This window comes from Astyanax mexicanus, chromosome 12, assembly GCF_023375975.1.
Source record: "Astyanax mexicanus isolate ESR-SI-001 chromosome 12, AstMex3_surface, whole genome shotgun sequence".
In the NCBI taxonomy this organism is placed as follows: domain Eukaryota; kingdom Metazoa; phylum Chordata; class Actinopteri; order Characiformes; family Acestrorhamphidae; genus Astyanax; species Astyanax mexicanus.
The window spans coordinates 40,235,560-40,262,748 of NC_064419.1; the positions used below are offsets into that span (position 1 = coordinate 40,235,560).

General features: G+C 38.0%; 1 protein-coding gene across 2 annotated transcripts in view; it reads left to right on the forward strand.

The window, feature by feature from the left end:
- The window catches only part of sema3gb (sema domain, immunoglobulin domain (Ig), short basic domain, secreted, (semaphorin) 3Gb), a 74,386-nt gene that overhangs the window by 28,131 nt on the left and 19,066 nt on the right, over positions 1-27,189 (forward strand). For both annotated transcript variants that reach the window (XM_049485809.1, XM_049485810.1), the window contains exon 2: positions 8,689-8,828. In XM_049485809.1, coding sequence (XP_049341766.1) covers positions 8,720-8,828 — 109 coding nt within the window. In that variant the 5' untranslated portion in view covers positions 8,689-8,719. The remainder of the gene's footprint in view (positions 1-8,688; positions 8,829-27,189) is intronic.

Consider the following 27,189-nt stretch of genomic DNA (forward strand, 5'->3'; position numbering starts at 1 on the left):
TACTACATGTACATCTGCGCTGCACGTCCAAACACTGTGTTTAAAAGAGCAGCGTTTCAGCATTCAGTGTTAAAGCACAGATATACGTGCCGGAATGTAGAATCTTCTCAATATATTTACTTTCTTGCTCGCACGCCAGACAGATCTGGTTTATTGGTGCACATTTTGGTGCGTTTAGATTTATGCCTGTGTGAAACCAAGCCAGAGGATCTCCACTTTGTAACAAGTGCATTAGAGCATTATTGAAATGTCTAAAAACAATGTACCTCAAGCTCTACAATCCAGAATTACATTCTCTAATAGCACTTAAACCTTGTCAACGTCTCTTATCTTAGAGGCATCTGGGATGGACCTTTTTTGAAAGAAATAGATGCTGTAAACTTAGACGGATTGGACCATCCAGACTGTTATCAGCAATCTAAATTCCAGTTGCTTGCACGCCAGACAGCTCTGATTTATTGGTGCATATTTTGGCGCGTTTAGGTTTGTGCCTGTGTGAAAGCAAACCAAACAGAGGGAGAAACGCACCAAGTAAATAAACTCATCACCTGATTTGAACCATAGAAGCGAACAACAATTGTGAAAACGCCCTTAGAAAAGACTTATGGTAGATATGATATCTTCTAGCTTCTGTGTGCAATTTTTACTCACCATAGTCGGACGCCAATCAGCCTAATCTACACTTTCAGAGTGTACAATGGTACAAACTGTCACTGTGTTGGTTCTCCTCTTGCCACTGGGTTGGTATTGGCACAATTGTGTACTCTTAATTTTATTGCAGTTAATTTTTCCTACTTTTATAAGGGATAAAGTTGGACATGAAGGATCATGGTGTACTTTGTGAGAGTACATTCTCACTGTTTGTACTTTTATGAGCAAAAACATACCTGCACAGTACCTTTTTTTCCTGACAGTCTATATCTTGATGATATCCTCCTAACTGCCTCCTAATACACAGAAATGTAACTTCTGTACTGTGACTGTTCAGGACAAATATGCATACTGTTACATTTTTATAGTACATCTACAGTATAGATTATATAATGCCCAGCCCTGTTACATGCCCTGTTCACATATTACATGCAGAATTAAATTACTTATACAATTTAAATATGCTTTCCTCTAGGGATGTGCCATGTCATATCGTACGCATTAACATTGCCAACATTTTTGAATATCGTGAACGATATAACGATATATACCCTAAAAATGTTGTGTCATGTCACCCACCCCTAATTTTCATGTTAGTGTACTACTTTTTTGCTGTTTTTAGCAAAAGAAAAAAATCACACTGTTCTCATTTCCCCATCATATATCTACTAGAGACAGATCATATCTGTACAGTATAATTTATTTTACTTTAATCCTGAATATATAGAGATATTTGGAGGAGTGCATTATTAGTATCATGACATTCTGGATCATTGACTTCTGCTACAAATCTGATTAAAATTCTTGTAGTTTTTAATATCTCAGTTAGGGGTGTGATATTTCATATCGTATGCAATAATAAAATGTAACTTTCTTTTTGTTGCAGTAGTAGTTTTTGTCATATTGCCAAGAGTATCGTTAGCGTGAAAGTACCATGAAATATCGTGATATTATTTTAAGGCCATAGCGTCCACCCCTACTTTCCTGTATCCAGTTAGAACTTCAGTTCAGACCTGTTGTTCTGTGAGCAGTTCAGCTCAACATTTAAACATTTACAAGCCTAATTTAAAACAAGCTGAGGCAAGTTTTACAAATGCTTTGCTAAAAATGTTTGGAGCGCAGTTTAGAAACGTTACATGCTGCATGAATCCTGTTCTGAATCAAGAAAATACACAGCATGCGTCTTTGTGAATTTTAGTGGGTTTTTTTTTTTCATTTCAAACTGTGGAGGAACCCCATAAGGGGCTAAAGAACCTTGAAGAACCCTCAAGAAAATGTTTTTTTTTTTTTTTTATAAGAAAATCTTCCTTGAAAAGCGTAAGCTGTCTTAAAGGTTCCTCAAAGCACCACAGTTTTAAATTGATGATCTTCTAAAAGTGTCTTAAGTAATTCCATATGGGATAAATTTGTATATTTTATCTATTTTGAGATTTAAAAAAATAAATAAATGTGTTGTATGTACTAAAGCCCTTGTCCTGTGTGTGTGTGTGTGTGTGTGTGTGTGTATATATATATATGCAGGTGTGGTTCATCATACCCACACACACACACGTACAAAAACGTGCATAGATAATGACACCCTGGTTGCCGTCCATGGCTCGTAATTAGTAAGTAGACATGTGCAGACTTTTAAAGATAGGTATTCTGAAGGGCTGTACAGGCCATACCTGCCATTTTCTGAGAATAGCCCGGAATAGAGGACAGACAGATTTAAGATTAGACCAGAGTTCCTGTGTGTTCTGACTGCAGTCACTGGAAACAGTGGGAGCAGCACCTATAATAATACAACAGCAAGACTCCAGTAGAGGAAGCTGTCCTGATATTACTGGATGAGAATACTGAATTAAAAATTACTGACTGAAGTTTAATTTTAGCACTTTGTGTGGCGTTAGTATCAAAAGTATCTGCTTGGATGCCGCTGCATCCATGAAATTCTTCTATTTGTTGTACTGTTCTTGAGATAATCTGAAGCTACATGAGGTTTGGAGGTCTGTAGTGATGTAGTGACTCTGCAGAAAGTTGGTTCCTCTGTGCAAACCAGAGTTTTGATATCAGCAAAAATACAGTGTACAGGTGTGTCTCTACTCCATCAGATAATCTTGTATGAGGATGACAGACATGCAATGCTGACAATTTACCATCAGATGTACCATGAAAATATTATCAGTGCACTGGAATGATGGGTCACCTATCTAAATGCAGCCACTGCCAAGCTTCCAGTATTATATTATCACTGACAGTTGGCTGTGGAATATTTAGTAGTGAGGAAATTAATGCAAAAAAAAAAAAAAACAATTTTATATTTATAAAGTTCAGAAATCCATATTTGGTGGAATAACTATTGGCATGTTCTCCTCCACCAGTCTTACACACTGCTTTTGGATAACTTTATGCCACTCCTGATGCAAAAAATCAGCTTGGTTTGATGGCTTGTGCTCATCCATCTTCCTCTTGATTATATTCCAGAGGTTTTCAATTTGGTAAAATCAAAGAAAGTCTCTTATTTTCTTACAGAGCTGTATTTACACATTTATATGTAATGCATTTATGACACTTTAAATCATAACACCCACCCACAAAATACATTTGTGTTATAAAAGCTATTTTATTGGAATTTTATGTGATAGACCAAAACAAAATAGCAAATAATTGTAAAGTAAAAGGAACATTTTATATGGTTTAGAAAATATTTATCAAATATGAATCTTGAAAGTGAGGTGTACATTTGTATTCAGCTGTAAGTCTTTTGGGATATGTCTCTGCCAGCTCTGCACATCTAGAATCTGAAATTTTCAAGTATCTGCCCACTTATATCACTTATTTATTATCATAACACTTTTTAAGGAACAGTGCATTATTAATAACATGACATCATGCTAGATTTTTGATTTTGGAGATATCTGGTTAAAATGCTGGTAGTTTTCTATATCACAGTATATATAGTATATTTTGCAGAAAATCAAAATATCTGTATATATGTATAATTTCAGCTTTTTCCAACGTTGTGCAACCCACTTTACACTATGAGGAGGAACTATGAATGAAAAACAATTCTGAACATTATTCTGCTTCCAGTAAATCCAGTTGAACAGCTTTATTGTTGAGAGAAAGCTGGCGACTACATGTGTGCCAGATACCAATCTTCAAAGTCCTTCAGAACGAGCCATTGCCTCCGGTAGCTCACAGGAGCAACAGACAGTGAAGAATGCAGTTCTGCGCCTCAATTGTCTGACACCTTAATCTAACTGAACACTTCTATACCGCACCCTGTAAAAAACAAGTGGCAGAGCATTCTATAGTGTTCTATAGTGCCCCCTAAAATAATCAAAAACTGTTGATTCCATATAAATATACAGGGGTTGGACAATGAAACTGAAACACCTGCTTTTAGACCACAATAATTTATTGTGGTGATGGACAGTTCTGGTGGAAACAGGAGAGTTGAGGTGCACATTGAATTCTGCCGTGATTTGTTCAGCCGTGGTTTTATGTTTTTTTGGATACAATCCGGGTTAGCACCCGAACATCCCTTTCAGACAGCTTCCTCTTACAGCGTCCACAGTTAATCCTGTTGGATGTGGTTCATCCTTCTTGGTAGTATGCTGACATTACCCTGGATACCATGGCTCTTGACACATCAAAAAAGACTTGCTGTCTTGGTCACAGATGTGCCAGCAAAATGTGCCCCAACAAATTGTCCTCTTTTGAACTCTGGTATGTCACCCATAATATTGTGTGCATTGCAATATTTTAAGCAAAACTGTGCTCTTACCCTGCTAGTTGAACCTTTTCACTCTGCTCTTACCTGTGCAATGTGCTATTTCATTGTTAAATGGTACAACCGTACAACACAAACACAAAGGCACACTTAAAATCCTTTAATTTTCCCAAAAATCGTTGGGGCACCTTATAATCTGTTGTGCCTTATGTATGAAATCTACCAGTCAGGTTTTAAGGAGGGGTAAAGCCACTGCACTGTACAGCTTATGGCTTTATACAGTAGATTCAATGAAGTTTCTCTAACACGAGGCTGGAGCAGTATTAGCATTAGCCGCTAACCGCGGCTAGCTCTTTCCCCGTTCAGCGGCAAGTATACCTGACTGTAGCCTGCGATTAGCGTGTTAAAACAAGCTACATGGGGCGAACCGCTAGCTGATAGTGCCCTGATATACTTACCCAAATTAACAGTTTTCAGGAGAGAAATCTGTGTAGGTTAACATCCAGCGCTCGTTTGACTTTAAAAGAAAAGAAATGTTTTTCTTTAATAGCTTATCAGTGCTTCGTCCCTTCCTGCTAGTACTTGTACACAAAACCTACCGAAACTTGCATTATTAAGATTAGTTGTATAGCATTTAGTGTATGTGTAGTACAAAACTGTGACACAGCCATTGAATACCAAGCAGACTGTTTTTCAGGTTAGCTTTAATGAATGAACTGTGTGGACTGTGGAGTAAATAATACACTTTAAAACCGCCTTTGGAGTCTTAAAAAGTTTTACTTTGCAATTATTTTAATCAGTTTGGGACTGTTTTAGTTTATTATTTAGCGTTTTTAAGAACTTTATAGATCATTTTTGTAAGTTATTGCCTTGATGTTCTTCTTTATTAATTTCTTTTTTTTATATTTTTTGGGGAGGATTTATTTTAAGGACATGTTTTATTGTTTTATGGCCCTTTGTTTTAGTATATTATAGCAATAGATGTTGCTAATGGGCATTAATTAATTAACAGAGCAAAGTGCAAGGTGCAATGACATTGATTATAAAAGAGAGTGATGTGCCATAGAAATATAGATATGCATGCGTTACAGAATAGTTTTAGGCCAAATTAGGTATTCTGTTGCTTTTTAGGTTTAAGAAACACGTCACAGTCATAGTCTATGGCAAATCTATGGCAAAATACAGATGCAGCAGAATTATATTACATTGGAAAATGTTGAAATATTTCTTTATCCATTAAGATCATCATCCACATCTATCACAGATGCACAGCAGTGGTCGAAATTCACACTCCTGTAAACTGAGCATGGATGTAGCATCCTCAGAGGCCCGGGACAGGGTGGCTGCTTCCCCCATGTTTGCGGTTGCCTGCTGGCCGGGGCTAAGAGTTTAAGATTTAAAGCAAGGCAGTGTGACAGGGATTTGCCTCAGCTGCCAGGCTTTGGCAGCCGATTTTAAGAAAGGCTTGCTCTCCGACTGCATACTTCCATAATCTCCTTTGAGAGCGTGTCACTCTGATAGAAAGGCATGCGGCCCTCTCGCACTAAATCAAGCGTTTTGTTACTGATTAGGCTGCAGTGATGGCTCCAAGAGTTGTGTTTGCGGGAACGATAAGAGCACAAAAAAGGAGCGAACAAAAGATAAAACAAACATGCTAATAGAGGAGGCCAGGAGTTTGGTAGATGTTTCCAAAAAAACACAGGCCCTTTAGAACTAAGGCTGGCTTCCTCTCACTGCGACCTCATACAGTCTTTTCCATGAATGAGCTCACAATGTTGTTTTGCTCTAAGGGACAAAAAACTCATGGGTCTTTGTAACATCTTGGAGCATCTTCAATAAGTGAAGCAATAAAGAGCTAACAAGCCATGTTTGAGGCTTTGGCCGAATCCCATTTCTCATTTGTACCCCTAACCCTTGTTTTAAGAGTCGCCCCTCTGCTTGGAACTGAGTTAGAAGGGGAAGTAAATAAAATCCCTTCAAGAACCCAAAAGGTTGCTTCATTAGTGGCTACTAGCGATGCTCTGAAGGTGTGCTTGCCAGTCTATTGTGACAGCAAAGTTCAGTAAACTCACTAAACTAAACTTTAGTTACATTTAGGGCATCAAATCTTCAATTATTTTTCATTATTTACCCTCTATTTCCTCTTTTATAGAAAGTTATTGTTTATTTATTTCCTTGTTTCTTGTTCAAAATGTTCCATTTCACCTTAAATGAAGCAGTTGTTTCTGGTACCGTTATGTAACTGCTGCACTATTTAAGGTGAAATGAAAAATCTAGCTAGGTGGTTTGCTAACTACAGCAACATAGAGTACTACCAGTGATTTTTACTGCTTGTAATAAAGAAAAGGGCTGCAATACATTAAAACAACTCTAAACTAAAATAATTCAGTAGTTATCTTTAGTAATGCACTAAAAACAAAGAATAAAGTACACATAATTACATAAAGTAATTTTGCCACAGAATGCATTAAATAGCAAAGTACTGTATGAATTAAGGGTAAATGAAACATGATGTCAAATAGGACATAGTAAATATACAATGTTTATTATTACATGAAGAGAAAAAATGCTGATGTCTTCAGTATTACAGTAATGGATCATTTCTTTGGCTATATTTTCCTTAAATAAGTTCGAAAACCAAACATTAGTTTTGCACTAATACTATATTTTATCAGAAGTTTAACGGTTTATGTATTTAAATATATATTAGACATTAGTAGCACAGTTAAGTTCAGTTCAGAAGTTCAGAAACAGCTCTTTCACCTATATGAGGGGATGCAGGGAGAAAAAGGGACAAATCGATTTATTTGTCATAAATATAGAGTTTTTTAAACATAACTCACCAGAAAAATTCGCTAAATGTAGTGTCAAATTCATTCTTGCTAAGTTGACAACAGGAAGTTAAGTTCGCTAAATCAACTACTGTTACTTTTCTAGCCCCAGCTGGAAAGCAGATCATTTAAGTGGAAGTGGTAGTAAATGAATAGCAAGCATAATAAGTCATTTTTTTCATTTAATTTATGTAAGCGGAAAAGCAGAAAAATGAACTTAAACCTGCAGTTTGTTGGCTGTTGGATGTATTGATGAAGACATTCTATAGAGCAACATAGCTAAAATGACTTGCCATTTCATGACATTTGATTCCTAGTATTAACCCTCCTGTTATGTTCTGAGTCAAATTGACCTGTTTTGAAGTTTGAAGATCTAAACTAAATAGTTAACAGTATTTTTCAGTATGAAACTTCTTCTGCTTCCCTTAATTAGTAAAATCAACATATAATATGAAAATGGTTCATCTCACATATTTGCAACCGCCTGCAAAAACTAAAGCAAAATTGCAATGTTTTGTTTCAATGTTATGTAAAACTTTTGTTTTATATGTTGGTCTTTCAAAAGTAATAAAGTAGTGAAACAAAAAAGTTTGAACATATATATTTTTTAATGAAAAACGAGTGAATTATCCTAATTGATCCATTACGTGTTAGAAGTAAGAAACACTATTGCACTAAATATTGATAGAATATACAGTAATGAGTTATTGGTGAAAAATTCACACTGCTTGTTAGGAGTTTTTGGTTTCAGACATCTTTTGAATAATTAAACCTGCACCAGTTCGAACAGAATTGAGAACACCATTACGGTTTCTGATAAATGAACATAACAGGAGGGTTAAAAAAAAACAAACAAAAAAAAAAACTGCAATTTAGGGTTTCTAGAATTGATTGTAAAGACATCTTCCTGGTGAATTCGCTTTTAGACTGAGCCTGTTAAAAATCAGTTTGAAGCTCTAATATTTCACCCTATCCCTCCATCCCAACATAAATCAGGACATCCTACCCCTAGCTAAGAACATGCAAAATGGAGAGATAGGGCTAATTTCTGGGGGCAAGGGGTGAAATGGGATTGGGACATTGTTTTGCTCAGAGGGACAAAGAACTCACAGCCCTTTGTAACATCATCCTCGAACATCCTCAATGCAGCAATAGCAATAAAGTGCTACCAAGCCACTTTTGAGACTTTGTTTCTGGTTTTGTTTCATGTATTTACAGCCTCACAGAAGCACAGCACTGCCTCCAATGCACACTGACCCGTGCTTGGCCCATAATTTGGGCGAGTGCCTTTCAGAGGGTGTGTTCACCTCGCTGGCTAATCACTAAGGACCGGACGCTTTCTACAGAACTGCTCCTGCTTTATGGTTCCGCCTGATTTATAGAAACTCTTTCAAAAACTACACATAACTGCTGTTTACTGGCCTTCCTGTGAACTTTCCGCTGCTCGTTTTAACTCCTGACCTTCCTCTCGCGCTGCCTCTCTCGCAGGTCTCAGAAGGTTAACTCAGCCCTTCTCGCGATGGAGACCACCCCGGCCCTCCTCCCACTGCTGCTCTTCCTGAGCCTGTGTGTCTGCGCTTGTCATGGCAACCTCCGCCCGACCCCCCGAGTATATCTCTCTTACAAAGGTAAGCAAGGCTTATATATTTATCGTGCTGTAAAGAATGCATGGAATATTTCTCCTTTATTATTATATAATATTCTACTACAGTATATTTTACTAATGCCTTTTTTCATCTGTCTGTAGTTTATTGAAGATTAACACAAATAATTATAATTGTCCCTGAAAGAACAAACATTTATTGTCAAAGCATGCTTATTTTAGAAAGCAATGACTGATTGCTGAATACAGTCGGTAAACATTTATGTGGATTTTTTTATTGTTTTATTGTTTTTTTTTTACTTTGGTGATTTTCTTTAGTAACTCGTTCAGACCCTCCATTCTTTACAATAGACATAATGTTTTTTAAATGTTTTTTTGCACATAACACTAATTGAGACCTGCTATTAATCAGAATAGACTATAAATAAGCCAAGGAAAAAGTTTCAAAGGCAATAAAACAATACCTAAGCCCTGCCCACTGCACTGGAAAAAACAGCACTAGAGCCAAAGAGGCAAATAAAAATGATTTTTTACTAATTGTATGTGATTTAGAATATTTTTAAAATTTTTGTTTTAGTGTTTATGGATGACTTGTGATGACTTTCAATCCAATATACACAAAAAAGATGATTTTATATTATAATATTAGAATCTTCCTTTGTGTGTATTACAGACAGAACACTGCATTATTATTATGTATATTTTTCCATCAGTGGCACAAAATTCAGGTCTGAAAGGGTAAATCATCATTGGTTGTTCGGATCAGCAATTTCAGTTAAATATATTGTATAGCAGACAAACACAGTGATACATGAGAAATGAAAAATGAAGTTCATAGGATTTCCAGAAAGTGCACAATAATTCTTTAAATAAAATTAGGTATATATATTAGCATTTTATTAATATAGACAATTGGCTAAGAAACACTGCATGCAATTCATAGACTGTGTGAACAATGTTTTCACATCTGTTCCAAACCTACTGTTAAAGTGGCAGTGTGTAATTTTTTTAGTGAGAATGTGTTATCACACAAATCATGATAAAAAAGGGTTTTTTTTAAACATGTATTGTGATGCAGATTCTTTTCAGAGAGGATGAATCTGGTGATTTTAGGGAGGATTCTGTTGCACTCTATTTAATATCTCACCAGCTCTCAGATAAAGTTTGCCTTTCTGATATCTCCATGTTCGCAGCAGCTCTTATATCAGCATCATTAGCAGCGCCATGGTTGCTCAGGTAACCATCTGATTCTGTTATAGACAGAGCGATGTCCCAGCACCTTCCAGACAACCTGTTTTTAGAATAAATGTATGTGGATTTGCAAGAATGGTATCAGAAGCACATTTATGCCTTTTATTGTAAGGAAAACTCAGGCACACTACTGCTTTTAATTTAAAAGAAAAATCTTAGTCACTGCTGGTTTAAGTAAATATATAGCTCTGGAAAATTTAAGAGGACAACTACGGACAACATTTCTTCCTAATTTTAAACAAAAATATTGTCATTTAGAGCAATAAGAAAGGGCTGAAATACCAAAAAAAGATTTCAGAGCTTTCAGACCTCAAATCACAGTTTTCATGCATCTTGGCATGTTCTCCTCCACGAGTCTTACACACTGCTTTTGGATAACTTTATGCTACTCACTCCTGGTGCAAAAATACAAGCAGTTCAGCTTGGTTTGATGGCTTGTGATCATCCATCTTCCTCTTGATTATATTCCAGAGGTTTTTAATTTGGGAAAATCAAAGAAACTCATCATTTTTAAGTGGTCTCTTATGTTTTCCAGAGCTGTATTTTAATGTCTTTGAGTCTTATTTTATGCATTTACTCAGGTTAAAGAAATTTTTATCATCTTTCACCCTATATACATACTGAATGAAACGAAGCGAGAGGCTTATTCTGAACCTGCTCACGTACATACATTTGTTCATACTGCTGGATCATGCTCAGAGCTGTTAATGTACAGTAATTGGTTTCAAAGTTTTGCAATATGGCAGCTTTACCCCCTCTATATTCACAACACGGTGCCTCTCTCTTTCCCCCTCTTTCTCTCTCTCTCTCTCTCCCTCTCTTATGCTTTCTAGCACCAGCACGCCTCATCACCCAATTAATGCTCTAGAGAAATGACTACCCATCATCCTCTCTGTGCGCTGACATGTCACTGTGGGGCACAAAGAGAGTCCTGCAGAGAACGAGGCCGTTTGATGTTTAAAAACTCCAGTCTCTCACACAATAGCTTTAGAGTGGATCATTATGGTCTGTTTATACAGAGAGGAGTGAAAGAACGGCAATTAAACCATTTTCACTCTTTGTTTTATGCAATCAGCTGACGCTTTTCTGTGGCTAAATGCATATAGGGTGTGTCCCAGTTCTGCGCTGAAAGACTTGAATAGCCCTGCTAGATTTATGCCTAAAATTACACTGCTGAGGCACATTTATGAGTAGAATAGCACTGTTGTGATAATTATGTTAATAGAAATGAACTTTGGAGGTAAATATGTGAATAGAGCAGAAGTGCTGAAGTAAATTCATGATTAGAATTGCACATTTTGGCTTTGTTTGTTTTGGCCAATTCTTAATTTTGGTGCATTCCTATTGTTATCCCACAATGCAATAAAAAGCACAAATGTCTAGAGCAATGTTAGAAAAAAGGCAAATACTGATGCAAGTAAAGCAGCAATGACAGCTGGAGAGTTTGCAGTGACATACTGTATGTAGGCCTAGCAGAACTTAAGAAATATGTAAAAATAATTATATCACAATATTTAAAAGCATTTCCATGATACACAGTTTTTTGTTTTACAATAAAAGTCTTTCCATTACTAAGTACAGTGATTTTCATACAAAATACACTGCAATTCATCAATTAAACAGGATTGAATACACTCTCTATAATAAAATGTAAAGTTGGGTTAGTGTTTTTAAGCCCTGATAATATACTCAATATATTTAAGAAATATATTGTTGATATGATAGGAAAATGTATTGTGATATGATACAATATTGTCAGGTTGCCCACTTCTAATCATTACCTGCTAAATCTGCTCTATTAATATTAGTATATAGTATATATCTTATAGTGTTAGTGTATAGTATGCATTTGGGACGCAACCTCTGAGTGTCTGGCACGAGCTCGTCTGCCAGCAGGTCAAACTCAACAAGAATATGCTCTTAGTTCTGAGAAACAATAACACACACACACACACACACGTACACACACACAAAATACCCAGCTTAGTGGGTATTGCACTCCATGACAATTTGATCCTGTGTCTCTGTGACAAAGACCCATACACACACCAATATGCACACACACACACACACACACACTTGCAGTCGCCACAGGGGATTTGCGTACAGGACCTGCTGGCGCTGTGCCAGTGGCCTAACGTGGCATCCTGCTCTCAGGACACTGGCCTTTAACATGTAACCTGAGCCCAGCCGAGAGACAGCAAAGAAAGAGGAGACAGAGAGGGAGGGAAAGGGAGAGAAAAAGGGAGAGAGAGGGAGGCAGAGAAAGGAAGGGAGAGAGAGAGGAAGGGGGAGAGCATAGGAGGAGAGGTTAACAAGGCGGGATAGGGAGGGATGTCATGTTTTATTTGTGAGAGGCAGCAGGAATTTATTACAAAAAAAGAGAGAAAGGGAATATGGGACAGGACAGAGACTGACTGGAATACATTTTAATGGGCAGAGAAAAACTGGGGATAAAAGAGGAGAGAGAGAGATAGAGTAGAGAAAGGAGAGGGAGAGAATGGGAGCTCAGAGGAGAAAGGGAGTGAGGGAGAAAAGGTGTGGTATAAAAGAGAAAGAATATGAGAAAACGAGGACAGGCAGAGGGACAATGGAGTGAGAGAGGGAGAGAGAGTGGGGTGAGAGAAAGTAAAAGAGATGGGGAAGAGAGAGAGTGTGAGGTGAAGGACAGAAAACAAAGCAGAGAGAAAAAAAGTGGTGGGAGTACAATGGAAGAGAGAAAATAATGTAGTCAGAGTGAGGAGAGAAAGAGAGAATGTAAAGGAATTAGTATCAGGGAGCGAGAGGGAGAGAGGGAACAAAGAGAGAGCGAGAAAGTGAGAGAATAAGGGGAGAGAGATAATAAGAGAAAAGAGAGAGAAAGTGGTGGAATAATGGTAGAGAATAAGTGGAGAGAAAGGAAATAGGGGAATAAGGGGAGAGAAAGAAAGTGAGATAATAGTGAAAGAGAGAAAGTGAAAGAATAAAGGAAAATAGAGGAAGTAAAAGAATAAGGGAGATAGGAAGTGAGATAATGAGGGGACAGAAAGATAGTAAGAGAATAAGGGGAGAGAGAGAGAGAAAGTGTGAGAATGAAAGGAGAGAGAAATAGTGAGAAAATGAAGGGAGAGAGAGAAAGTGAGATAATAAGGGGAGAGAGAGGAAGTGAGATAATAAGGGGAAATAGAGAGGAAGTGAGGTAATAAGGGTGAATAGAGAGAATAAGGGGAGAGAGAGAAAGTGAGAGAATAAGGGGAGAGAGAGGATGTGAGGTTATAAGGGAAAATAGAGAGAATTTGAGAGAATAAGTGGAGAGAGAGAAGTGAGATAATGAGGAGAGAGAAAGTGAGATAATGAGGAGAGAGGAAGTGAGATAATGAGGAGAGAGAAAGTGAGATAATGAGGGGGAGAGAGAAAGTGAGAGAATAAGGGGACAGAAAGATAGTAAGAGAATAAGGGGAGAGAGAGAAAGTGAGAGAATAAGGGGAGATAGAGAAAGTGAAAGAATAATGAGAGTGAGAGAATAAGGGGAGAGAGTATGAGAGAATAATGAGAGAGTGAGAAAGTGAGAGAATAAGGGGAGAGAGCGATAATAAGAGAATAAGAAAAGAGAGAGGAAGTGGTGGAATAAGGGGAGAGAGAAAGTGAGAGAATATGAGAGAGTGAGAAAGTGAGATAATAAGGAGAGAGAGAGAGAGAGAAAGTGATAGAATAAGGGGAGAGAGAAAGTGAAAGAAAGAAAGAGAGATGTGGGTTGAGAAAGCAAAGGAAAATGCAGGAGCTAGTAAGAAAGAGAAAGCAAGTGGAGAGATATAATGTGAGAGAGTAATGATAGAGAGACAGAGAGAGAGAGAACGGTTGAGAGAGGGATGAGCACAAGTGGTGAGGGAGAGAAAGAATGTGAGGGAGTGAGACAGTGAGGTGAATGAGGGGATTGGAAAGAGAGTTAGGAGAGAGCGTAAGTATATGAGAGCAAGAAGATGATGGGGAAACACAGAGAAAGAACGAGAGAGCGGTTGAGAGAGAAGGAAAAGCAATGGTCAGAGAAAGAAAGTGATGGAGGGCGAGAAAGAATGGGGTGAGCGAGTGAAGTTATAATGAAAGAGAAATAGGGGAGAGTTAGAGAGAAAGAGAGTGGGGTGAGAGAGAATAAATGGAGAGAGCATAAAGTGAAAGGGACATTAGATAGAAGAGATAGATAAAGACTGAAGGTTAACATCACAATTCAGGAGAAATTCTTTATTAAACTGAATCAAACAAACAGGATAAAAAAAGAGTTTTTCTGTTAATTCATATATATAAAAATATAAATTTTATACCAACTTTAAATTATAGTTATTATAGTAAATTATATTCTTACAAATAATGACCAGTATACATTGTGCCGTCCTAGTTACAGGTGTGTGTGTGTGTGTGTGTGTGTGTGTGTGTGTGTGTGTGTGTGTGGTTATTCATGTGCTCTGACTGGAGGTATTGTGTGCGTAGGTGACAGTGCAATAGATCCCTGTTCTGAGAAAGGGGGTAGGGGATATTGCCAGGGTATTATTAGCCTGTATGTTTGCTGTGTTTACCTCAGCCGGAGCACAGGGAAGCCCCCCAGAGTATGAGGGCCCACTGCCAGCAACCTGCTCCGATACGCCACATGCTTGAGCTCAATGTGGAGCTTCAGCCGCTGTCATCCTGAGCTCCACCACCGGGGCTTTACTCAGAGAGAACTGGCAGACTGACCCAACTCTAAATAAGTCCTGACCTAACACACACACACACACACACACACATACACACACTATTCACACTCATAGCATTACATCTTCCCATATCTATGTGTCCTAAACACTTCTGCACTTGCAGCAGGTGTGTGTGTGTGTGTGTGTGTGTGTGTGTGTGTGTGTTTGTGTTTGTGTGTGTGTTCGTACAAACTCCACTGACCTACCACCAAAAGTATATGGAATTATGAATTACTATTACTACTACTATTATTACTACTACATAAGATGCTATATATTAAAAAATGCATTACTGAAAAGTAAGGGTTCAGAACATTTTGCATAGTTACTAATTTATTACACATTGCTTGAGATTTTAAACAAACTCAAAATGATTAAATTGATTATTTTAAACAAAGATACACTTCTATTTTTTGTTTTTACTGCTTTGCCACTGAGTTATTAATTATGTTTTTTATAATTACCTTGTTTGGTCTGCACAATTTCTATAAAGCTATATATTAGGCAGTAAGTGAACAGTAAGTTTTGGTATTTCTGGGTAGAAGTTCTTAGTAATTGTAAACGCAATTACATTATCAGTTGATTGTACAACATATAGATTTGATCTCAATATGTTTTGCTGGACTCAATACAGCTCATCATGTTTATCTTAGCAAAAGGAAGCCAATGATTTGGATGAGACAGTAGGTCTCAATATGTCCAATTTAAAAGCATTAGTTTTATTCATTAAGTATTTAAAAAAAATCATATTAAAATTGCATTGTCTAGGTCAGGGGTGTCCAAACTTTTTTTGTTGGGGGCCAGAAGGAGAAATATATTTGAAGTCACGGGCCTCTGTAATAAATTAATAAATTAATAAATTATTAATAAATTAATTTATTACTCTGTAATAAAACAAATAATGAAATATACCACTTTAAATAATACATTTTCCTGATTATTTTCATTTACACACCATTTTACTTGACTTACTATCTTGATCTATATTTGACAGTGTTGTGTAAACTAAGATTTTTGAAATTGAAGTTTCATTTCATGATGTGTCATGATATTAAACTCCTTAATTACGGCAACTTTTAGATTCATTTGCTCTTTTTCTGCGCTAGAAATGTGCACTCTCTCCGCTTTTAGACTCTTTGGCCCGTTTTTCTGCACTAGAAACGCGTGCCCTCTCCGCTTTTAGACTCTTTGGCCCGTTTTTAGCGCTAGAAATGCGCACTCTCTCCGCTTTTAGACTCTTTGGCCCGTTTTTTGCGCTACAAATGCGCACTCTTTCCGCTTTTAGACTCTTTGGCCCGTTTTTCTGCGTTAAAACTGAGCACTCTCTCCGCTTTTAGACTCTTTGGCCCGTTTTTTGCGCTACAAATGCGCACTCTTTCCGCTTTTAGACTCTTTGGCCCGTTTTTCTGCGTTAAAACTGAGCACTCTCTCCGCTTTTAGACTCTTTGGCCCGTTTTTTGCGCTACAAATGCGCACTCTTTCCGCTTTTAGACTCTTTGGCCCGTTTTTCTGCGTTAAAACTGAGCACTCTCTCCGCTTTTAGACTCTTTGGCCCGTTTTTTGCGCTACAAATGCGCACTCTTTCCGCTTTTAGACTCTTTGGCCCGTTTTTCTGCGCTAGAAATGCGCACACTCTCCGCTTTTAGACTCTTTGGCCCGTTTTTCTGCGCTAGAAATGCGCACCCTCTCTGCTTTTAGACTCTTTGGCCCGTTTTTCTGTTCTAGAAATGCGCACTCTCTCCGCTTTTAGACTCTTTGGCCCGTTTCTGACACCTAGTGTTCAAACTTTGAATCTCACATTATAAAAACCTGATTAACAGCGGGCCAACTTTCATTCTATTTCTAAAATACCCCGCAGGCCGCTCCAAAAAAGGAAACGGGCCGCAAATGGCCCGCGGGCCGTAGTTTGGACACCCCTGGTCTAGATGTTATTGTTTTATAATGCAACCATAGTATCATTATACCAGTGGCATAAATTGGTCTTACGAAGACAATAATATCAGTTCAATTATTTTCTATGTTAAGAACCATAACAGTAAAAGCTGTTTAGATTCATTTGCTCTTTTTCTGCGCTAGAAATGCGCACTCTCTCCGCTTTTAGACTCTTTGGCCCGTTTTTCTGCACTAGAAACGCGTGCCCTCTCCGCTTTTAGACTCTTTGGCCCGTTTTTCTGCACTAGAAACGCGTGCCCTCTCCGCTTTTAAACTCTTTGGCCCGTTTTTAGCGCTAGAAATGCGCACTCTCTCCGCTTTTAGACTCTTTGGCCCGTTTTTTGCGCTACAAATGCGCACTCTTTCCGCTTTTAGACTCTTTGGCCTGTTTTTCTGCGTTAAAACTGAGCACTCTCTCCGCTTTTAGACTCTTTGGCCCGTTTTTTGCGCTACAAATGCGCACTCTTTCCGCTTTTAGACTCTTTGGCCCGTTTTTCTGCGTTAAAACTGAGCACTCTCTCCGCTTTTAGACTCTTTGGCCCGTTTTTTGCGCTACAAATGCGCACTCTTTCCGCTTTTAGACTCTTTGGCCCGTTTTTCTGCGTTAAAACTGAGCACTCTCTCCGCTTTTAGACTCTTTGGCCCGTTTTTTGCGCTACAAATGCGCACTCTTTCCGCTTTTAGACTCTTTGGCCCGTTTTTCTGCGCTAGAAATGCGCACACTCTCCGCTTTTAGACTCTTTGGCCCGTTTTTCTGCGCTAGAAATGCGCACCCTCTCTGCTTTTAGACTCTTTGGCCCGTTTTTCTGTTCTAGAAATGCGCACTCTCTCCGCTTTTAGACTCTTTGGCCCGTTTCTGACACCTAGTGTTCAAACTTTGAATCTCACATTATAAAAACCTGATTAACAGCGGGCCAACTTTCATTCTATTTCTAAAATACCCCGCAGGCCGCTCCAAAAAAGGAAACGGGCCGCAAATGGCCCGCGGACCATAGTTTGGACACCCCTGGTCTAGATGTTATTGTTTTATAATGCAACCATAGTATCATTATACCAGTGGCATAAATTGGTCTTACGAAGACAATAATATCAGTTCAATTATTTTCTATGTTAAGAACCATAACAGTAAAAGCTGTTTATGTATGTAAAAATCTCTCCACACTCACTCTACTCTATTACACTATTGGAGCCCTATTTCAGTGACCTGTAGGCGAGCTGTCAACTGCGCAGCTTGATCGTTTGCAGTGTGTCTTTGCTATCGTAACAACGGGAAAAGTATGCCTCGATCGTGGGTGTGTTTTGGGTGTAAAGGGACATAAACCAGTCAGCGTTTCACCTTAAAATGAAAATGAAGGTTCTGTGTGAAAGATATGAGGCTTTGTTGCACAGGTGATGCATCCTATCACGATACCACAGTGCTGCAGTTCACTGAGCTCCTGGGAGAGACCCATTCTTTCACTTATGTTTGTAGAAACAGTCTGCATGACTAGGTGCTTCGAGGTTTTATATACCTGTGGTCATGGAAGTGATTGAAACCTCAATTCAATACCTCAGTTCAATAGTTTGAAAGGGTGAGTAAATATGTTTGTCAGTATGATGTAGAAAGGTGTAAATTTAAAAACAGATCAAATGTAAAAGTAAGGCACAGGAAAAAAATCTTGTTACCTCCAATTATGGTAAAAATTATTTGTGTATCTTCACCTCCTCCACTTCTTTGTACTCCAGCCAGAACCAGTAGCAGAAGATTTGTGCCCAAGTGCACCATACACACGGCTGCTGGGATTACTCATGCCCTAAACCTCCTTGTGTGTGCTCTATGAGACAGACTGAGATACAGCAGGCCTGTTGCTTCTTCCTGGAACCCCTGGATCCGGGCTCTTTTCCCAGACCGTCCGGCGCTCCAGGACTGGCAGTGACGCTCTGCTTTATATGTGGGAAACTTCTTTGGAAAGTATAAAGAGATACATATACTGACGAACCGGGAAAACAAGCAGGATTAATAGCTGAGAGATCAGAAGTGGCCTGATGGGAAGTGATTTCTCCTGTGATGAATGTTCTGCTGTCAGACCTTTAAGAGGTGATCATGTGACTCATGTGGGACAGATGTTTGGATGGAAAACGGGAGCTTGTTGCGAATTAAAGTGTGGAGGCTGGCATTCGACTGCTGTAAACAATCCGAATCTGTCAGATCTCTGTTTCATACCGGAAAATGAAGAGACACGGTCTACGTTGGGACAGTGGAGGCAATGTAAAATGCAAATATAAATGTGTTTCTCTCCTTAACAGTATGACCCTAAGAAATTTCAGTGCTTAAGAAGCAAATCTTTCAAATTTTCTCCCAAATTTACAAGGCCAATTACCCAACCCACTCATTAGAACTCCCCCTGTCACTAGTGATGCCCCAACACCCGGAGGGTGAAGACTAGCACATGCCTCCTCTGATACATGTGAAGTCAGCCACCGCTTCTTTTCGAACTACTGCTGATGATGCAGCATTGCTAAGTAGTATCACAGCACACTCGGAAGAAAAGTACAGCGACTCGGTTCTGATAGATCAGCTCACAGATGCCTCATACTGACCGACATCACCCTTTGGAGTGATGTGGGGAGAGAGCGATATCAACACCCAGAGCGAGCAAGGCCAATTGTGCACTCTCAGGGCTCCAGTAGCTGATAGCAAGCTACATGAACAGGATTCGAACCACTCAAAGCACATCATTCATGATTCATTACAATAATTATTACATGCCTATTGTGCATTTCGAGCTGCGCAAGGCATACTTTTCCTGTCATTACGATAGCAAAGACATGCTGACACGCCCAAAATATGCATAGTGCACGATGGCTCGCCTAAAGATCGCTAAAAATAGGGCCCTCAGTATCACAGAACAACAAACAACAAGATATGTCATGTGCCTATGGGGTATGGGGTTGTGTCAATACATTTATGTGATGCAGCATTAATGGAGAAAAATACATTGAGATTTTAAAGCAAAAGCTGCTGCCTTCTGGACCATATCTTTTTAACAGAACAGTACAAAACCACATGCTGCACACATGAGAATTTGAAAATAACACCTAAAACACTTTATTGATGGATATCCGTATTTGTTGTAGGTAAACATGCAAAGGCAATAAAATTATTCTTAATCTTATTCTAAGTTCCTAAACATATCTTAAGTGTAGTTAGAAGGAATGGCAACATCACCAAGTTGTAAAACTTTACTGTTCAGTCTTTTTTTGGTGGGAATATTGTGCATGCCAGGAATGGACGTATATCAATAAATCAAAATAAAATAGATTAGATTAGATAAAACATATAGTATATTGGGTAAATACTGTCTACAATAAAAAAATAATAATTAGCATTTTCCTTACTTTTCCAAACTTTTTCTTGTTCTTGTTCCATCTATACTGTTTTTTGAAAACAAAAAAATGGCAATACTTAATATATCAATATTTTCTTGCACAAAGCCAATGCAGGGTTGTGTGCTTGTTTTATATATCTGTTCACAGATGTCTCTCAGTATAAGGACTTTGTCTGAAGTTTGTGTGTAATATGTTTTGATGAGATACAGTTGCAGTGAGGTAATGCAGAGATCTCCAGCAGGGCTGAAGTGTTTACAGTAGATTTTGTAACCGGTTATTAGGACCGACAACTTGTCTCCATAATTGGGAGCATTAGAATGAGGGAGAGAGAGAAAGAGAGAGAGAGAGACAGAAACACATTCAGATTCAGTAGGTCAGTGAGAATGACCCGTTCCGTGATCCTTCCCAAGAGAAACGTGGAGAAATTCCATATAAATGAGAACTTCAGCATGAACTTCTTGTAAAACGTCTGTGTGAGAAGAAGTCAAGCTTTTAAACTAAACCGGGGCCAATGTCATAGAACTGACCACTGATCTCAGTCCTTTAAAAACGAATCCAAACGTTAAAACTGCTCTCAGACCAGTGTTATGAGCAAATGCTTCAGTGCTGAAGATATTTAGTGTTGATGTGTCCTGGTCTATAGCCAGCTCCACTGGCCAACAGCCATTAATCCAACACACAGTGCTCATAATGTCTGCAAACAGTGGAGTTTTAGCTTTAGGAGAATAAAAAACACTCCACAAGGTCTTGACCGCCTCTTCTACTTCATGACAACATCAGAAATTTAAATTCTGGGGTCCAAAAAAAAACAGGGGTTGGACAATGAAACTGAAACACCTGGTTTTAGACCACAATAATTTATTGTGGTGACGGACAGTTCTGGTGGAAACAGGAGAGTTGAGGTGCACATTGAATTCTGTCGTGATTTGAGCAGCCGTGGTTTTATGTTTTTTGGATACCATCTGGGTTAGCACCCGAACATCCCTTTCAGACAGCTTCGTCTTACAGCGTCCACAGTTAATCCTGTTGGATGTGGTTGGTCCTTCTTGGTGGTTAATGCTGACTATACCCTGGATACTGTGGCTCTTGATACATCACAAAGACTTGTTGTCTTGGTCACAGATGCGCCAGCAAGACGTGCACCGACAATTTGTCCTCTTTTGAACTCTGGTATGTCACCCATAATGTTGTGTGCATTGCAATATTTTGAGTAAAACTGTTCTCTTACCCTGCTAATTGAACACTCTGCTCTTACTGGTGCAATGTGCAATTAATGAAGATTGACCACCAGGCTGCTCCAATTTAGCCATGAAACCTCCCACACTAAAATGACAGGTGCTTCAGTTTCATTGTCTAACCCCTGTAGATTGTAACCAGGTTCATTTTTACTGGTCTAAACAGTCAAAACATTTAAAATCTGGTCTAAACATTTAAAATCTGATTTTTGTAAATCTCTTACAGAGGTGCATTGAAATATGATTACAATCTGATTTGTACAGATGTGTCTTAAGTCCGGAAGTCCAGAAATTGGGTCCAATTGTTTTTTTGTTGTCTTTTTTGCTTCATCTTTACTACTTCTAAATATAAAATCCACTCCTCTATTGTTATTATTACAGCAACCCATGCAGGTAAGTTTGTGATGTCCAGACAGGCAAATCTAATTTCCTCACTATGACATTAACAGTGTGAACAATTCAGATTTAAGAAACAAATCCGATTTGACTGCAATCTGAACATAGTCTAAAACATGATTGCAATAAAAAAGCATCCTTAAAAGAAGCTGGTTTTCACAGAAAATGAATGAATCATCAAATATCATATAAACATTTAACTGTTGTTTAAATATATATACAGCTCTAAAAAAAAATAAGAGACCACTTCAGTTTCTGAATAAGTTTCTCTGATTTTGCTATTTATAGGTTTATGGTTTAAGTAAAATGAACATAATTGTTTTATTTTATAAACTACGGACAACATTTCTACCAAATTCCAAATAAAAATATTGTCATTTAGAGCATTTATTTGCAGAAAATGAGAAATGGCTGAAATAATAAAAAAAGATGCAGAGCTTTCAGACCTTAAATAATGCAAAGAAAACAAGTTCATATTTATAAAGTTTTAAGAGTTCAGAAATCAATATTTGATGGAATAATCCTGGTTTTTAATCACAGTTTTCATGCATCTTGGCATGTTCTCCTCCACCAGTCATACACACTGCTTTTGGATAACTTTATGCTGCTTTACTCCTGGTGCAAAAATTCAAGCAGTTCAGCTTGGTTTGGTGGCTTGTGATCACCCATCTTCCTCTTGATTATATTCCAGAGATATTCAATTAGATAAAATCAAAGAAACTCATAATTTTATAAAGTGCTCTCTTATTTTTTTCCAGAGCTATATATATATATATATATATATATATATATATATATATATATATATATATATATATATATATATATATACGTTAACACCTTAAAATAATTTTTTAAATAAAGTTGTACTTCTTTGTTATTATATAAAAGTGTACCGTTGAGGCTAGTCACCTCTGAGCGGACTGTAGAACTAGCTCTCTGTTTTTACTTTCCAAGGGGAAACTAGAATCATATTTCTCTGTCAAACCATAACAATAACCAGAGAATCGCAGTAATGGTCTGAGGTCACAGAAGCTGCATCAGTGGCTACCGTTTCCTGACGAACAGCTGATGAGGATGGTACCGGGCTAGGAGAAAAAAGAGCTGAACCTGCAGTTTAGAGTTTCAGCGTTTAGACTAGGTTCAATCTAGCGTTGTCCAACGGAAACACACAGATGTGGAATCTTTTCTGCAGTTTTGAAAAACAGTCTGAATCTGCTTTTTGTTCTGAAGCGTTTAGCAAGCCATGGCTGTACTGAATTCACGTCCATTTTATTTACTGGTATGTTTTTTTTTAACAAACATAACTAAAAAAAATTAAATAAACACTTTAAATTTGGGCAGAAAGTGTAGTATATTGTATATTCACATATGTCTAAATGCGTAGTAAATGTTGATCATCAAAAAAGTAGTTGCACCCAATAGTAAACATGGGATTGCAATGGTATTTAAAAGAAAGATAAAGGTTGCCAGAAAGAAACAATAAATGATTGAATACCTTGACTAATATGAACATAATTTATTGAGCTATATTAACATAAGAAGTGTATAATGCATGATAAAAGCAGAATCATGCTTTTGTCTTGGTGGAGACAACTAACAAATCTATGTGTGGAGGCTCTGTGGTCAGCAACAAGATGAACAGTTTGTTTCAGCAGGACAATACTTTTATCCACATGCTGCAAGTCATCTCAAGAGCTTTGGATGCATTAAATAGATTTTCACAGGATGTCATTAAAAATCTGTACGAAGGGGGCGGCTCCGAGTGGTCCAGCGGGCTAAGGTGATTGCCAGTTCGAATCCTGTTTATGTAGCTTGCCATTGGCTACTGGAGCCCTGAGAGAGTGCAATTGACCTTGCTCTTTCTCTGGGTGGGTAGATGGTGCTCTTACCCTTCACTCCAAAGGGTGATGTCGCTCAGCACAAGGCATCTGTGAGCTGATGTATCAGAACCAAGTCTCTGCGCTTTCCTCCGAATGTGCTGTGATGCTACTCGGTAATGCTGCATCAGCAGAAGTTTTGAGGGGAGTCCTAATGAATGGGTTTGGTAATTGGCCATGTAAATTGGGGAAAAAATGGGATTAAAATTTGAAAAAAACTCTGTGACACCATGTTACACACTACTTCTACTGAATGTGTAGCTTTATAAATATAGTAAAATATTTAAGAATTTTTTGTTTCTAGTAACTTTGATCTTTCATTCGAATAGCATTTTAATGCAGTGCAACTATTTTTTTTATAAGGATGGGTTTTTATTTAAGTCTAAAGAAAGTTTTAGTTTAGTTCAATTATCAATGACAAACAGCAGCAGAGGGGCAGTTAGTCATGTGACAAGCTCCCTGCCTCACTTTTCACTGTGTTCCACGGCCTGTCACTGTGTATTAGTGCAGAGTTTGTTATGGCCACAGAGTCTCTCAATGGATCTCCGACTAAAGCTTCTTTCTTTGCACTCAATCACTCTTTTTCCATTGGAATGTTGGGAGTTTGGGAGTATACTGAACTTTAATGAACTGCTAAACTTGGTTAATGCCCTCAGATGTGAAAAAATAAAGAAACCGTCTGGTTTAATAGATCTTTAGCTTAATGCTAAATATCAAAGTAGTACTCTTCATCATCAACAGCAGCAGCTGTGGATCCTAAAAGAGAAAATCTGGTCTTTTTTATCATCTGGTGGGCATTATCGGAATTATTGTAAGGTCTTTCCTCTCTGTAATGCAGGAAAATTCCAGTAAACTATGCCATTGAAGTATGGATCATATATCCACATCATGAAAAAGTGAAGGTGCTATATAGAGTTTCACAGAAAACCTGAAGCAGCACCTCATTTCACTTCTTTAAACAAATCCTAATAGAAAAACCTGAAATAGAAAAGCTGCAGGAGAAGAAACACAGGCTGGTGGTGTCTTTGCCTGGAAGAGCATGGAACATTCCCTCCACCCTCCTCCAAAAAAAATGATTCACCTCCAGCTGGTTATTTCAGTTCCAGGTCAACGACGCTTCCTACACACAGGACCCCAACTAGGCTGGAGTTGTCTGTGGAAATTTATACAATAGTTAACCTCTTAAACTCTACAAGAACTCATATTTATGTTAACATTTTAGTTCCTGACGTTCATAACTCTATACGTTACAGTAGAATCAGAATAACAACATAGTTTAAGTTATAATCAATAAGTAAATGCAAGTGAGTTTAGTAAATATAATGTTAATAGTTGTACAGAATGATTTGGTAATAATGGTAATAATAAATATAATATAATAGTTTCGGTTGCTTGGTGGCTTGGTGACGTGCACATTAGCCTCTCATCACTGGGGTCTTGGGTTCAAGTCCCTATGTGGGTGGAGTTCCCTTATTCATTTATTTATGTATTTAACATGATGACTTGAGTCTCTGCACGGATCATCTTCATACTAGGCTACGTACGTCTGATTCGTTCTTGCTGGAGTGTGGGGGGGGGGGGGGGGCGTGACGTGTGCAGGTGTGATGGATCACAGTATAAACCAATAGGGTGATGGAATGATATATGTTTATATTCTCATCCAATCATAATCAGATTCACTCTATCCGGATGGAGGGATTTATCTGGATAGTTCTTTTCAGGGTTCGTACGGGTGCTTGATCACTTGGAATCCTGGAAAAATGCTTTAATTTTAACTTTCTGTTTTCCAGGCCTGGAAACTGCTGGAATAATGTAGAAAGTGCTTGTAAATGCTTGAAATTCTAACTGCATTTACTTTACGATAATCTGACAACTATCTGACTAAATAAAATTGCTTAAAGAAAAATAAAAAAAGGCTTTAATTTCTTCTCCTTCTGCTGTTACAAAACACAATTCTGGTTGTGTTTACGTAAACACAATACCATCTCTTGCAGTGTGGCAAAAAAGCAAATCAATAATTTTGAGTATATGTATATGTATAAATGCTCTCAGCTCATCCCTGAATTTTACATACTACAGTAACTGCTCAAATGAATCAAATGAATAGGGTATTTAAATAGTGTGAAACTGACACCAATAAATCCATAATTACTGCTATTTACTTACTTAGAAGTATTTTTTTTCAGTAGCAAGTGTGGAAAATATTTTTGCAATATCTCTCTCTCTCTCTCTCTCTCTATATATATATATATATATATATATATATATATATATATATATCCACCTTTATTGATTATTGCTGAATTGCAGTTTTGAGATATCACGGTTATCTTTATTTTACCACACATTAAAGGTGCTGGAAAAACTTGAAAATGGGCCTTGAAAGTGCTTGAAAAGTGCTTGAATTTTACCTTGTAAAAGGTCAATGAATTGGAATCTGGGTTTTATTGAATGATAAAAAGATGGAATAAAAACAAGCTGCAATGAAATAGAAGTAATGAGGATATATTTTTTTTAATTTAAGGAGTAGAAAGTTCAGATAATTGTGTGAATTGTCTGAAAAACGATTTACTTTAGTAAAGTATTAATAACAAAGGTAACAAAGCTTTTGTAGATCATTATTTGCCACCTTTGATGATGCATCACTTTACATTTACCGTTACAATCTATGGTCCTCCTGCTGTTTCTGAGCCTGTTATAATGGCTGTTTTGGGATGTGAGCTCTGTTTCTCCAGCTTCATCTCCTGGATTTGTAAAGTCTGATTTCCAGCTGGTCGGGGAGACTGCGAGTGGAAAATGTGACCACTTTTGTTCTCCACAAATGAATCCTATTACACCAGCTTTTGGCTGTGGAATTGACCCTGGCTCAAACTGGTACACACACACATACAGTACGTACACATACACATATACAGACACGTACAAACATTCATAGTCCCCAAATTGAAGACCAGTTGGCAAAGATGTCCCAAATCCAATCCGTAAACCAGGTTGTCCCTGAACTCCTCTCTGCTACAGTCCGGTAAATAATTCCTGTAAGGTTTTAATACATAATAAACAGCTCAGTGTTGCCAGTTTGCCAGTAAACAGGTAACTTTGTTTCATAAGCCCTCATTCACTACAGTGTATTTTGGGGCAAATCTGTTTTCCACTAGGCCAATTATGCCTTCATGAACTGACCGCCCCTCTGGCCTTCTCTTTAGCCCACTTCCTTCATCACGTAGATTCAGTTTCAGCGTCACTCTGTGAACTGGATGGACGCTTCTTGCTTAATGGCTGATGAATTGTGCCCAGTCAGCAGAAAAAAGCTACTATGTCATCTTTTTGTGTGCGTTCACACCAGTATAAGTTCACACCCACACACATAAACGACAAAACCAGACCCAGACCTCAGACTTTAGTGAATTTTAGCTTTAGAAGAGCTTCAGTCATTTAGGTTGCATGTTAATGTGTTAGGAGTCTGAGGTTTCGTATGATTGTCATTAAACTTGGCATTGGGTTATGTCCAGAGATAGGTCAGAGTAGGAGTCAGAGGTCATAGACTTACAGACATTGCGATACTCTTTCTAAACTCTCTTAAGGTAAAACTGTGGCTTTTGCAGTTTTGTGTCTTGATG